Raw genomic sequence first — 15,901 nt, 5'->3', positions numbered from 1 at the left:
CGACCGTCCACTCTTTCTTTGGGTGTGAGAGCAAACGACACGATCCAACCAACCCTAACTACTCCTAGAGTTGTTAGGTTATAGGTTTAGAATAAATCTTATCGCCTGAAAAAAATAAAGTTTAGCAGTCGTGTTCGTGGTACTTCCTGGGTTTTTTTTTCATTGTATGATTTACCCCAGGGCAGGGTAGGGCAACAGACCTTAGGGTAGGGCAGGGCAGGGCAAGCTACTAGGCGCCACAAACTAGGTCAATTTAGCGAGCCAACAAACAATCCCGTTGTCTTTAAAATACTGCACGCGTGTAAAGTAAATAAACACGTGACCACACACACACACACGATTTACAAAAGCTGCAAACATGAAGAATGAATGCAAGTCAGCTATGAAAATTACCCACTACAAATATCAGTGAGCCAGTATATGCGATGTTGACTAATAATCATCACAGACCCAATCAACCTAACTCTGAAGATCAGTTAACCGTACAATCATCACTCTTCCATCATAACGCCAGCATCTTACCGTGATGCTATGACGTCATTTATCATACACGTGTAATTTCTATTCTCACGTACACATTGAAGTCCTAATCATTTACAGCAACATATTATATTACATAAAGGAAAATATTCAGGAAAGCCATAAAAGTAATGTACAGTAAATAATGTATTATGTGTCAAGAGAACCGTGACATTTTATTCATGTTAACTCTTGAAAGGTCACAGAAGTCACGCCACTGACCGCTCGCATTTGAACCTTTCCTAGATTTTACAGGAGGAAACATTACAAACATATTTCATCAAAAGATAATTAAAATCGGTTAATTTACCCAACTTCTAAATTGTCTAGATATAAAAACCAACACACAGTCTACATACACACAGACAGACATCTTGAAGACACTGAACGCATCCTCTAAAATTCTCGTGGTTTCAAGCGGACAACAATGTGGTGTCTGGTGAGCCGTGAGTGTGGAACAATGGGGTGAGGGCGTGGTTTTACCCATGGTTTTACCCACGTGGTTTGGCTACCAGTTTGTCTCCCTGATGCTAACTTTTTTATGCCTGCCACAGCTCCACATGTTTACCACATCTGGGTCACTGGGGTTAAGTGTTTGATGGTACACATTTATATATTTATTATTAGCGGACACAATAAAGCTGGCGGGCCGCTCCCAGGTGTTCGTTTACAACTTTACATCATTTGATCAATATCTGTAACCTGACAGGCGTAACTGCATCCATTCGCCTCAGTTACATGCTGCCAGGACAGGAGGTTTATAAGAGCTCAACTTGTAACTGTTCCAGGGTTTCCTCGCAAGTCAAGTTAGTAAGCTATGTAATACACAATATTCATCCTGCAGAATAACCAAAACAAAATCCCGCCGTCAGTGTTTGAGTGACGTGTTACACCAGGGAGTGAACTATCTACAAAACAGAAGCTCAGCAGAATTTAGTTTAAAACGATGAAATTAAATATAGTATAAAAGAGGTGACACGACGTGGATTTGGTAGCGTCCATCTGTGAGTGAATCGTCAATCGAGAAGTCGCATCTACAGTCAACTAGAAATGATTAATAATTTGTATTTCTTGTCTAGTGTAGTATTAACCTAAATTAAGCGCTTACAGACCTTAACTTATGAAAGGCAGTAAGACATAAAACATCAACACCACTCAGTACGACAGGACAGCACACCTCAAACAAAGCGCTCAAGTGTTCTCACGTCACTGCTACAAGAGGCGCGTTACAATCATTTTATACAAACACCATTTAAAGCACAAATACACAACCACGAACTGACAATTGCTTTGGCTTGATAATATTCCCAGCACATTCTCATTCTGGAGACACAAATGTCTTTATGTACAGTGTCCCCTTCACTACTGCGTTTACAGGGGCTAGTCAGGTTGTGCAGTGTGGCAGCGAGGTGTTTGTTTACATTCGACAGAAGGAAACTTACAATAGTAAACATATTATGGAACCAAATTAAAACAAATATCTCAAAAGATAATTTGTGGAATGTTTATATGACGAGCTCCTGTAATCGCACTAGTGGGGGGGGACTGTACCTAATTACACCTGGATATGATGATGAGTTTGGTGACAGGTGTGCAGGGGAGAGCTGTTGGATTGCACATCTTTATTCTAAATCTTAATAGGGTAATTTTTTAAGATAATTATTACCGTCCAGTTACCAGCACATCCTTCATAAACTATCACGGGAGAGAGACGCTGATCAAGGAATACAACCTAAATATTTCGATAATAAAACTGCAACACTTTTCTTTAGAGCAGGAAACAGGGATAGCACTGTGTTAATCAACTTCTTTACACACACATTAATACTAACATCATAAGACCAAACACAGGTATAATGTATATATCAAATAAACGTATATCTACCAACACACCACGTCTCTTGTTTACCCCAAAACGTGAAATAATGTTGACAAATAACTCTGGTAAGATGATAATTTGAGAAGAAAAAAATACCAGATATATTTTCTTTTAATCAATAAACTTTTTTTTCGTCGCAGTTAGGGAAATTGTGCTCAACTATTTTTAGGTTAGGTTAGCGTTAGGTTTGGTTAGGCTAGGTTAAGTTAGGTTAGGTTAAGTCATGTTAGGTTGGGTTAGGCTAGGCTAAGTTAGGTATGGATAAGGTAGGCTAAGTTAAGTTAGGTTTAGTTAGGTAAGGTTAAGTTAGGCTAGGTTAAGTTAGGTAAGGTTAAGTTAGGTAAGGTTAAATTAGGCTAAGTTAAGTTAGGTTAGGTTAAGTTAGCGCAAAACACCAGTAAACACCACTTACTTAATGCACAGGGAGTTAATTATCAAACTATCATGAGCACACAACCTGGATTAGCTTTAACAATAGCTCATACTCTTAATGACATGTTCTTCAGTATATGATAATTGTTGACACGTTGAATATTTCTAGTAAAAAATAATAATGTGTATTTTTAAGATAATACCCTCGACTGATATTGTTTTTACTTCACCATCACCACCACTATCATGCAAACACACACACCACCATACAAACACACTATCATCACCCATAACCATCACTATTAACACACCATCAACACCACACACACACAACACCACCACCATCATCTCCAAGGGTGGAAGCAGGAGACAGTGACGAGGATGGTGCAGAAGCGTCTCCCCAAATTTGCAGATGAGGTCGTGGTGATTAGAGACAGCCAAGAGAGGGTCAGTGAGTTGAGAGCTTCTTGATATGAGGAGTAGGAGGGGGGGGGGGGAGAAAAATAAATCCCACACGCCCTCTTCTGCACTTGTTCTAGGTGTTTCCGTTGCGTGTGTGTGTGAGAGAGAGGCATTTAGGGAGGAAGAGCAGGTAGGGGAGGCATATATGGGCGCGGGAACACACATCACCCACCACGGCAATAAGAGGAGGAGGGTGGGGGGGGGGAGCTGTGATACTGAAGAGGAAGAAGAGGATAATAAGGCTGTTTTTAAGAGAGGCGAGGCGAAGGAGGTTGAGAATGTAGAGGAGGAAGAGGATTAGGAGGTGCAGATGAGTTGAAGAGGAGGAGGAGGACTAGGAAGTTAATAATGAAGAGAAAGAGTAATGATGAAGGAAAAGGATAAGAAAGTGGATACTGAAAAGGGGGAAGAGGTGGTGGGGGAGGAGAGAAAAGTAGGACACGGGAAAAGACGAGGAAGAAGAAAAAGAAGAGTGTAGAGAAGAGGAAGAAAGTGGGACTCACCAACACACCGGTGCCAGCAGCGTCCAGCTAACACTCTATAAATACACTTTGACACAACCAACACTCATCCACCTAGCCCTTACCCTCTCCCCCCCATCACCATGTCCCCACACTCACACCCCCCACAACAGTCACCATTCCTACACACCCATCCCACATTATCCCCTACGCCCTCCCCTACACCCCCAATACATTCTCTGAGGCACTAATCATGGGCGCCTTCAGAACACTAGCAGGCGGTGAGCGACGAAGGAAGTTCTGGGGGCATGGCGTTAACGTCTATACCCAGCAGCTTCATCCATACACATCTCTCCCCAATGGGTTAAAATTTCTCCCTAACACACGTACACATAAAATCTCACTCCTCACCTCCTCCTTGTAACTGAGAAAGTGAGATTATGTACCTAACAAGCTCACTCTATCTATGGCATACAGATGGTTCCACAAAATTCCGTATATTAATCATTTTCATCTCCCTCACACACAAAATTCGCACGCGAAATTTTTTAAAGGAACCCGAGAGCTTGAACGCATGTGTAACCGACTCGAAACACCACGACGCAATAAATTAGCTCTCAAATACCTAGACGTCAAATTTCCCCTAATATATATTTTTTCCTCTAAATAGATTTATATAATTAAAGTCTCCTTAAAATATCAGTAAGTTATCAGTATATTTTGCTTCCTGCACACGTAAGGACACCGCACGTCTAACCAACTCCTTAGGTTACGTTACGACATTAGGGAAGATTCGTACTGTATCCCTCTCATCTCTATCCTACGTGAGAGACAATGACGTGTATTATAAGCTCATATAAGTAGAACCGATATGAAGATGTATTCCCATTAGCCCACATTAATTTTTCCCTTAAATGGAAATGTGAGGACGCATGTTATTGGGTTCTTTAAGATATTATTAACTGAAGATGGCGGCCACATTGCACCACAGACTCTACCACAGATAATGTTCTCTTCAATTACAAGAAAAAGTAACGTAACGAAAGATTGAGAATCTGAGCGCTGCTGTTCAACCTTACACTGTACTAGCTGACTGACGAAGCTCATGTAGAGGAATCACCCACTTCGAGTCTAATCTCTCTAAGGGATATGATGTGCCTCGCTAACCCACTTCCTTAGGTTATATCCCAGCCGAAACACCAAAACATCGTGGTTGTACTGCTGTTGCCGTCCCATATTACAACCGTCGGGTGATGGTTCTTGTGTGGGTGACCGTCGACATTTGACACAACCTCACTTGGGAAGATGACTGTACGGGTAGTGGGGGGGGGGTGACGGGCACTGTAACAGAAGTGGTGCTCACCTGTATGATGGCAGGCTACGACTGTCTGACCCGCGGCAATACCTGGCACCCCACACACTGGTGGTGGGTAGCACCCACACCCAACATGCCCTGCCAACTGACGTGCACGTACGTACGCGCGCGCACAAACACGTGGTCTCCATATCGACACTCACAAGCACGCACGAAGTACACAGACACACACACACACACACAGGAATAAGACACGTACTGTAACACTCAAACACTCATACCCGTGAGGCAACACTATACTGTACGCCTTGTCACCTGGCACATTTATTTTATAATGAACAAAAGAGGTTCTTTCCTTCGAGCTTATAACATAATTTTACAAAAAGCCAAGTGTATCTATTTTTTATCAGTGAATGTAATCAGCATTTCCCAATAAAATTTAAAGCCACCATTTAGAGGCCAACAAAAATGCTGAAGTCGACTTTACAGTGAAGGTGTATTGCGACCCGAGAGTAGGAACACGTACGCAATACCTAAACAATCCCAGCACAAACACGAGAAACGTACAGAAATACACAAAAAATATGTTCCTCACAAAATTCATTAAGTCAGCCACGTGGGAAAAGTTTAAAGCATACAGTGCTGAGATGTTCTGTCTTAAGATAAAAATGGAGGAATACGTGTTTTCAGTATCAGTGTGTCCAAAGAGGGGATCAGTGTACAGGTACTGGCAATGGTAACCACGCGTTTGCCTGCAACATGGGACCCTACCTACTACCTCTGTTACCGTATTAGTAGACTGTTCATTCTGGCCACTGTTATTGGACACTTTTGGAATAGAAAACGAAGGAAATACCCCCACAGTCTGCCCGCATGGTTTCAAGTCTTAAATTCCTTTCACCCACCTAAAACTATTCAAGCACTTTCTCGTTTTCTCTCTTCTAAAAGCCCACAGCCTTTCTAGTTTGCTTTATATTCATTTAAAGCTTTTGTTTTCTACTCAGTTCCTTATTGTTGTTTTTTCTGTCACTTCATATTTTCTACCCAAGGGAAGTCACGGATCAGAGTGAGGAAGGGGACTCACTTGCTGCCGTTAGTTATACACCCTCACCCACAATGTCCCATATTTTATGCACTAATGACAATCCTTTACTCATTAATATCTTATAAACTTTACCACATTTCTCTCCACCGCTTAATTTTTTCTAGTAGTTTTCTGACTTTCAACCCATGCTATCTCGGTTATGTTTAAATGCGCCAAAATTGTAATAGAAGAAAATCGTCTTGTTTTTGCCTGAGATTATTATTTGACACAAAAATACTATATCTAATTATGTCTTCTACTAAAATTTTACCACGAATTGTACTTTCCTGGTAGTTTTTGGGTAATGTTTAGCTGAAATGATGCGACAAACACCTACAGTATGACCATCAGTGTGTTGACCCTCTAGTGAATAAAGATAACTCATGTCTTCCTTAGTTCTAGGTCCTATTTTCTCGAAGTTTCTATCTTATATATCCCTTTCTAATTTGTACAGTGTTTAAGAAATATTTACAACAATTACAGATGTTTAGGCTGAAATAATTTACCTAACTGACATATTTTTATGAAATCTATTTTAAAAGATACCACCACATGGCTACTATATAAACACTATATGGTAAGGCTTTTAGGTTCATTATGGATGGGGTGCGAGACGGTGTTGGTTGAGATACTGGAAAAGACTGCAGCCAACATTTTACCAACTTTATGAATTTGTATATGCTACGCCTCACTTGTGAAATGGTATCCTAAGCTAACTTACACCAACCCAACCTAACCTAATGTAACCTAGCTAACCTAAATTATATTAGATTCAGGTGAGTTAAGTTATTTTGCCAAGTTTGCTTAATAGCCTATATAAAAAGTTAGGTCGGCTTAAGTTAGGTTAGGCTATGTTAGGCAATTTCACAAATGGGGCATAACATATATGTACATACTGTACAGTGTAGGAATTCCTTTATTTTTTTTCATGGCATCACTAACCAAACTGAAGCACGTCAGCAGGTAGAATGTCAAGTAGTAAAGTACAGTATAATCAAATAATGCCTACTCTCTTTGCCACTAAATACTGTTCATAAGCAGTTATTTGTCTATCAATTAACATTCTTTAAGATCCATCCCCATTCCCCACTTTTATGATGCAGGTTGCCTTCAAAGCACTAGCTGTGAGGCCCACTTACCGCTTAAACGGTTTATTTACATAAGCTACATGCAGTACTGTAAATAAATTTCCCAGTCTAGTCACTTGGTTGGTTTCAATTTATCATGTGTGCAGCACTGACTTATTCTGGGAAGTGACCCACTAATGCTGGCTCACGATGCCCCCCCCCCCCATGTTTCCCTTTCAAAATATCAATACTGTAATGAATTAGTCAATGTTTAGTGATAATTTTACTGAACCTGTGTCCAAGAAGCACAAGTTCTTTTGCCTATCTGTTGTGTCCACTAATGTTCCTGCACTGTGCCTCATAATCTCAGTCCAACATTTCAGCTCAACCCTCCATATTGGTTTCCTAATAACAGTACTACATGAATGATGATAATTCTTCACTACTCCTTAAAGACAGGTCAACACTCACCACATCCAGATACAAGTCTTGCTGTCCATGATGCTCTCTTCGTGGTAGACCCAAGTTACTGATGCGACTGTCTATATTGAAGTTCCTCCCCCGCTCATTGACCCGCTTCTGTACTTTGTCGCCCCTTACTGGCATCATGCATCTGTCATAAAAAGAACAACAAAAACTTTATAATTTTTACTTACTGTGCACATAAGCCATAAACATTGCCTTTTCTAAACCAATTAAATTTCATAACACTTACAACACAAAAAATAAAGCAAGTACTATGAACCTAATATGTGTTAAGTCTCACACAGTACTGTACAGGTATCCTTCAATGTACAAATGGGTTAGGTTCCTTGAGATCCATTTGTTACGTGAATATGAGTCATCAAATAACAAAAAATATAGGGAAAATAGGATTCGATTCCCCAGCAAGAAAATTAAAATATTATACACATACAGTACTTAGAACTGTATTGCATTGGCTTTCCCACTCCTGAATCACTGTGCTTAAGACTGTATATTCACATAAAGGTTAAGTGGGGGTCGCTATTTTATTTATTTATTTTTTATGGGAGTTCCACTAATTTGCTTGTTTTAAATACAGTACAGTAATGTAGTGTACAATATTTACCAAACACATTCTGTTTATATTAATTTTAAAATTCATGGGGGAAAATCAATAATTACGGCATGTAACCAAAGCTCCCAGGACTGTTGGGTAAAGTTAGGTTTCAGTGGTTCACATCTACTTTCCTACATGGTTTAGCCCCAGAACAATTATTAAACATACAAAATAATACACTTCATGAGGACACTTTAAAATATAATTTTTATGAATTCACACTTCATATTTTCTATTAAATTTTGTAAGTACTCCCCGAACAAACAAATCAGTGAAAATCCCATCAAAGAATATTAAGTAATAAAGTAGTAACCCTCTGTTGATTTGTTTGCTAACATATACTGTACAGTACTGTACAGCACAGGTATGTACAGTACCAAGATTTATGATGCTGTGGTTTACAAAAATTAAATTGTTCCACTGTCACTGACAAATGAAAACCCTGTAGTCACAATTTTTTTTCAATATTTTCGTAATGTTTACCTAAGTAATAATGAAAATATGCTGAAATAATGCACGAATTTTTTTTAACTACCACTATGCTTACTTATTCAACGTTGGTTTTCTTTCATGAATCAGTGGAAAGACTAAATTGTTACTGGAAGTATAGTACCGGTACAAATATATAAAGAAACACAATACTGGAACAGCACCATACAAGTAAGAGATGAGTTCACCCTGCTGTAAATGGCAGTGACAACGTGGTCTTTAGGTGCCTGTCTGTGCCAGTTTATTTGCTCTTTTACACACATTGTACAGATAATTTAATTTATTTTACTGTATTTCATTTTTATTTATCATCTCGCCACTTATCAGCTTACTACCCATCTGGGTAGATGATCTATTCACTGTCACTTATAAACGAGGGAACCTGTGATGTCTGGTGGGTCACACTGGATAACACTCTTCTCATATCTGTCCGGGCCAAGCATGACAATCCCATGACATAGCAGTGAGACATACGTGTACTACTGCTGTACTTCTGTGTACAGTACAGTCTTTTAAATTTGGTTTGAATATTCCCAAGATGTTAATATTTTTTTTTTATTATTATTATTTCACAAACATATAATTACAGAAATATGATTATAGATGTTTTCTCAGTGTTTCAAAGCCCCAGGACTGGACAGAGCACACACCAAGGTGATAAAGGAGGTGATAAACAACATTTGCCCTCCACCAAGACTTCTATTCAGGAAATCTTGGGGTCAATAAGAAAAATGTCAAGAGAATGGAAATCAGCCACTTTCACCCCAATACGAAAAATGGTAGAGAAGATGAAGCAGAAAACTGCAGGCTGATCAGCCTAACATCATATACTGTATGTAGAAAATTTTGAGGGATGCCATAACCCAAAACCTGGCCGAGCAGATGGTTTCATGGAGATAAAACCCTGATTGACAAATTTACTCACTTTCCTTGAGATGGTAACAGACTACACGGGCCAAGGCTAACCAGTGGATGTATTGTACTGTACAGTATATGGATTTTCTAAGAAGTTTGACAAAGTCCCGCGTGCACATGGCAACACAGGCAAAACATTTAACTGGATTAATACAGTAATTGACTCAATGGAGTACCCCAAAATCTATCCTTAGTGCCATTTGTGATCTCAATTATCGACAATTAATATATATCGAGCCACATTTTCAAATTTGCAGACAACATGAAGAGTTTTGAAAAGTGGCAAGTAAAGATGATGTCGCTACCATGCAAAAAGATCTGCATGAGCTATTCAAATGGCCACAAGACTGGTAAATGCTGTTTAACCTAACCAAATGTATGACTCTACACATAGGATACAACAAGTACAGTGTTTTAGTAGAGGTTAAGGAGAAGGCTACCAGTAAAAGGACCTTATTAATGTGTTACTTTTTTTGCTGGAGTATTTTTATGATGATAATGATTCATAATTTTGTTTTGGGAAATGTGTGCCATTAACCTAACCCAACTGAAGTTATACTAGTTTAAGTTTGGATTATCAGACCTTGAAACTGCCATCTGTAACATACGGACCACCATATCATTCATAAAATGGTAAACTATTTTTTTTCAAGTCAAACAAGAAAACATTAGTGATGGCCTTCCACCTTAAACTAGAGAAGCTAGTGAGGAGATAGCCACTGTGTTCTCCATGATCTGCTTCCAATAACTAAGGCATAAGAGACCATATTAGATGTGCATATTGGTAAGTGAATTTTATGGTCTTGTATGAAAATAATATGGTATTATTATCGTTTTGGCCATCCAGCGAATTTTAGGATTTCAAGTTACCACTGTCCAAGAGAGGTTAGGTTAGAATAGGTTGATATTATGTTTTTCTGATAGCTTTTGATGTGTTCTGAACAATTCTGACCTACTCCCAAATAAGTGGATGACCGAAACAATAATTTTACCTTACATTACTGCAAAAGGCCTGCCCACTAACTAATTTATGATCATAGGATAGATTAAAAAGAAAAGAAAAAACTATTGTAGCTTCAATTTTAGCTAAGGTCATCCCTGTATTTGGGTGTGGGAAAAAAAAATGTGATTTCCGACAGATATGAAGGTCCAAATCATTCAAAACACATCAAAACCCATCGGAAACAGTTTGGATATCTAACCTAACCTAATGACCAAAACTAAAATAATAGCCAGTTTTATTACTCAGTATCAACCAAACATCTCGTGAAAATTTGGTGCAATTCCATAAAGTCCTTCTGGTGCTAACGGTCTGCTCCACCTTTAGCCTATTCTCATTTACTAGGAGTCCTGTTGAACTTTTACTTTTTGTTCTTTCTTTGTAAACCTGTAGAAGTACCTGTAGAAGTACTTACTGTTGGTGTTAATAACAGACTCCCCTTTATTTATTGTTTGCAGGACTCCAGTAAAAGGCAAAATTATCGTTTCAGTCAAGCACCTATTTGGAAGCAGGTTAGAATATTTCAAAACACATAAAAAAAAACCATCAGAAAAACATAATTTCAACCTAACCTAACACAACTTAACCTAACTCAACCTAACCTATCCTAACCTAACCTAACCTAACTCAACCTAACCCAACCTAACTTAACGTAACTCAACCTGACAAACATAAAATCCTAAAATTTCGCTACGACCAAAACAATAATAGTACTCACTAAATCTTCTTCTATTCCTACTTGCCTACTCTTAGTGCTGTCTGTCTTACATCAATTCTTTCTTTTATTAGTTTAATGGTTAAATACTTTCAAATTTTAATTAATATTCTTCTGTTCTTTGGTATTTTTCCATTTTTTTGGAATCATCTTTTCTGGGTGAATCATACTGTGTTCTCAGCTTATTTAAATACTGTATAACTTCTCTGTTAAGGAGGATTTCATTTTATTTGGCCCCTGGTTTCTTAGTTCCACATTTCTGTTACATAAGAACACAAGAAAATAAGGTGTCTGCAATAGGCCAGTTGGCCTGTGCATGGCAGCTCCTGTCGAGAGTTACTACCACTCTCTATCATCCATGAATCTATCTAGCCTCCTTTTATAACTTTCCAGCGTTCCAGCACTTGCTACAAAGTTGCTAAGCTTGTTCCACTAGTCTACCACCCTATTTGTGAACCAGTTCCTACCTTTCTCCCTCCTAAACCTAAACTTATCCAACCTAAATCCGTTACTACGAGTCCTATCCTGCTCAGATATTATAAGAACTTTATCTATAGCTGTTGATGCTGGTTGGGTTGCAGCTTATTTTACTGACCCACAATGGGGCCTGGGGGGAGGCGAAAATGTAATAATAATAATAATAATAATAATAATAATAATAATAATAATAATAATAATAATAATAATAATAATAATAAAGAACCATAAATACAAAAATTAAAAAAAAAAGATCAAAAGTGAGAAACAATATACTGTATGCATGTTGGAGTCCGACTAATTACCCAAATGTACCCAAATGGAGCCAAATATAGCCGGAATGAAGTCAAATAATGGTTCTAGATGAATAAATCGGACTGCCAATCACTTCTCGACTAGTATTTGGTGTCACAAAGTCACAAAAAATTGGTAAACTTAATTTAATCTGAATTAATAGATCAAGTGCATGTACCTAACCTAACCTAACCTAACCTAACCTAACCTAACCTAACCTAATCTAATCTAATCTAATCTAATCTAATCTAACACAACACAACTCAGATTAAAGTAAGTTTTCCAATTTTTTTTTACTTTGTGACACCAAATACTAGTCGAGAAGTGATTGGCAGTCCGATTTATTCATCTAGGACCCTTATTTGACTTCATTCCGGCTATTTGGGTAATTAGTCGGACCGTGCATGTTGTGTTGTCAATAGTAAGAGAAACAATTGAGACCCTGCAATTGTGTGTAAATGAGACAGAAAGTCAGCTCATCAACCTGGGACTTGGCCACATAAGGCAGCAGGGTCCACCACACACTGTCTCCCCAGGGGTAGGACCTCCCTGTGTGGTGGCTGCCCCCTAACGTACAGTACATAGTTAGGTTTATGTATATTACTTTGGTAAGTGAATTATAAAGACCCATACATTCACTTCAAACCCGAAAAATATGACAATTACCTAAAAATTTAAACATAAAAACATAAAAAAACTGTCATTAATTTACTTAATGAAATTCCAGTTATTAGTGAGACGTCCAGCTCCCGTAGTGTGGGTGGAGGGTCGACCTGTCACACGCCTCACACACCAACATGCTCTTATTTACTTCTTACTGAGGCATACATAATGCCCTCTTACCTTTTTCTGGTGGATGAGACTCTCCTATATGCAATTAATGAGTAGTTACACCGTCTACACCTCAAAAATACACTGACTCAACCAAGCTTGTTAGGGTCCGCCTTGTACACACCCGCTGGTATAAAAGTTCTTTTTTTACGAACCTGTTGAATTCAGAATTATATTTACTAACTCTTGAAAAACCATATATTTCCCAATAACTAAATTAATTTACTTTATTCAAGTAATTAACCAATTAATTTTATGCACAAAGGTGATGAACAAAACATTTTATGCTGGGCTTCTCTGAGTTGTTAACACTTCACCTTTTACCGTTGTCCCCAACCATGTTCAGGAAGACCTGTGTTTTACCTATATCCTGCCGCTTCTCACAATAATTAAACTTAAATATGTTATCTGACGAATATTATAAGTGTATAATATATAAATAATATATAAAATTTTATATCACAAGAGAACATCTACCGCCTTGCATATTTTTTTTCTCCCTAACTCTTTTGCAACACCTTTTAAAAAATTATTTAATCTACACTTTGCAAGGCATTCTCTGAGAAAAATATAACTGGAGGACACGGAGAAGTGGGGGAACTATTCTGGTTTGTGTCACACCAGGCATATTATAGATGAACACAAGAACATGACAAGTCTTGCCTCATATAGTGAATAACTAAATGTTATCTAAACTAAGGGACGAAAACATTCTCAAGGAACGCCTTTCATGGTTGAAGCTTGTGTCAGTTAAATAGATAATTTAGTTGTGGGACTCACTTCGGATTAGTTTATTAAATTAAATAACCTGACAGGTATTTGTCCTTGAAGGTGGCTGAGGCTATCGTCCTGGGAACTCACAGAGCCAAAGAAAGTACTTCACCTGTTTTAATATCTATGTTTAGATATTACAGTAGATCGTTTGCTTGTTTATGTAAATAAAAGACTTATTGGAAACTGATTTCTTTACATTGTGGTAATAGGTGTGGATAAAAACCAAATTCAACAGTAACCGATCAGTGGTGAAGAGGATAAAAGGAAAAAGTAAAAGTAATATGAACCGCAGTTCATATTGCCTTAAATATTGCTAAATCTTTATAATTTTGTAAATAAAATATAAAGTTTTGTTACAAGTTAACGAATTACATATATGAGATAGGTATGTGTCCTCAAGATATGAATGTCAATAGTGTTAGAGGTAAGGCTTCCTCCCCTGGCTTAAAGGGTTCAGTGTTACAGGAGGACCAGCCGGGCAGGAGTGGGCGGCGGCGGTGGTGGAGGGTACTGCTGGTTTACTGAGGTGCAGGACGTGCATGTGGGCAGGATGGTGGCCAACTGAAGTAGTGGGAAGAACAGGATCACTCAGGATGACCAACAGAGGGGGGATGGTGGCCATCCAGCCCACACAAAAGAAGTAGGCCATATCTCAGCACCGTCCCTACCACTTAATTCATTGACCAATTTTGGTTTTAGTACATAATAGTTGCATGTAAAGGTAGTAATTATTTGTATATTTTCACATTTAAATTCAGATAGATAATGATGTACGTGTATATGAGGTTTGGTAGTAACGTAAGGCACTAACTCACTTATGGGGTTCCTTGTAATGTGTCTTGAATTACTGATTTAGGTATACACTGTACCTGTCCTTAGGTAGGGTGACTGATCGTTGCTGTCAGGCTGAGATCTGTTCACAATTTTCTAAGCTTCATAATATCTTAACATAAGCTGAAGAAAACTTATCCAGGCAGTGCTAAAAAGGCTTGAATGGACAGCGCAATTATGGTGTCCTTAACTACAATGTATATCCTCATGTGGTTATGTTTTCCCTCCATTTCAAAACATCACCCACTTTTCTGACATAATGGCCGTTTAGAATTATATAAACCTCTATCATGTCCCACCCTGTATTGTCTATATGCCAGAGTAGGTCACTTAAGCCATGTAAGCCTTTCATCATCTCAGATCCTTGATACTTCCACTCCGTCTTGTAGCTCACCACTGTATGTTTTCCACCATTATCACATCTCAAACTCAAGATGAGATTTTACCAGAGTTTTAAAAAAGTATTTGTAAATATTCGGTATTACTGCCAACTTAATTTTGACACAAACATTTTTCTGGTGTCTTTTGATGTTTTATTCGAATCTAATCTTCATTTCTCTGGGAAAATCATAAGTTTTGAGGAAATGATGACAATTTATGGGATCCAGAGGGAATTGGTGGTTTTGGCGGGGAGGAAAATAATCATTATACACTGACATGTACTAAACTAACTTAACGTTACCTACCTAAACTATCTCAGACCTAATGTAGGAACGTCTGAGTGATGGTAAAAATCAGCAGCACTCAACAGGAAATGATGCAGGCGTTGTGCGGTGATTGATCAACAGCCGGAGGAATCTGTATTGTTTTATTTTTCATCAATTTTCATTTCGTCATTTCCTCCAAAATAGTGAATTTCCATAAATGTTGAAAGTTAGTTTAAAGCATCACCATTTAAAACAACAGATAAAAGACTAATTTTATCTGAAACGAGTGGCAGTAATAACGAATAATAACCAAAGTGTGTTCCTCCACATGTGTGTTGTTCTTCAGATGGCTCTCGTAACATGTTGGCAGTGTTCACTCAAAGGACAGCTACTAGTCCATATATACTGTACTTTAATATTTTTTTCAGTCAGTTGCTTTATTTTTATTTATTTTTTCACCTCTTACCTGTTGTCCATATAGTGTGTATCAAACTGCTGGTGTTTTATCTCTGTTCCACACTCAAGATGCCTTTGTCTGTGTTGAATTTGAGTTGCACTAATATCATCCTGAAGCTTATGGGAGTATTTTCTTGATGATACTGTACCTCTGTGAAGATTTTAGTGTTGTCTTCAAATACAGCTGTGGGAATTCACAATACAGTATCTGGTAAATTGTAAATATACAAAA

General features: G+C 38.1%; 2 protein-coding genes across 20 annotated transcripts in view; one reads left to right on the top strand and one right to left on the bottom strand.

Moving 5' to 3' along the window:
• The window catches only part of LOC121880024, a 70,486-nt gene extending 57,398 nt beyond the window's left edge, over positions 1–13,088 (bottom strand). For 13 of the 15 annotated variants that reach the window (XM_042386978.1, XM_042386987.1, XM_042386977.1 and 10 more), the window contains exons 1-2: positions 12,974–13,088; positions 7,631–7,772 (exon numbers count right to left, since the gene is read on the bottom strand). In XM_042386978.1, coding sequence (XP_042242912.1) covers positions 7,631–7,768 — 138 coding nt within the window. In that variant the 5' untranslated portion in view covers positions 7,769–7,772; positions 12,974–13,088. Of the gene's footprint in view, positions 1–4,772; positions 4,792–5,056; positions 5,189–7,630; positions 7,773–12,973 lie in introns of those variants that run through there. The other 2 variants (XM_042386991.1, XM_042386992.1) reach the window with 2 other exon arrangements.
• Positions 13,089–13,651: 563 nt separating this feature from the next.
• LOC121880161 (monocyte to macrophage differentiation factor 2-like) overlaps positions 13,652–15,901 on the top strand; it is a 28,071-nt gene continuing 25,821 nt past the window's right edge. For 2 of the 5 annotated variants that reach the window (XM_042387261.1, XM_042387263.1), the window contains exon 1: positions 13,658–14,375. In XM_042387261.1, coding sequence (XP_042243195.1) covers positions 14,275–14,375 — 101 coding nt within the window. In that variant the 5' untranslated portion in view covers positions 13,658–14,274. Of the gene's footprint in view, positions 14,376–15,901 lie in introns of all 5 variants that reach the window. The other 3 variants (XM_042387266.1, XM_042387265.1, XM_042387264.1) reach the window with 3 other exon arrangements.

This window comes from Homarus americanus, unplaced genomic scaffold, assembly GCF_018991925.1.
Source record: "Homarus americanus isolate GMGI-L3 unplaced genomic scaffold, GMGI_Hamer_2.0 scaffold30108, whole genome shotgun sequence".
Lineage (NCBI taxonomy): Eukaryota > Metazoa > Arthropoda > Malacostraca > Decapoda > Nephropidae > Homarus > Homarus americanus.
The sequence above is the reverse complement of the archived record's forward strand: the minus strand, read 5'-3'. Positions and strand labels throughout refer to the sequence as shown.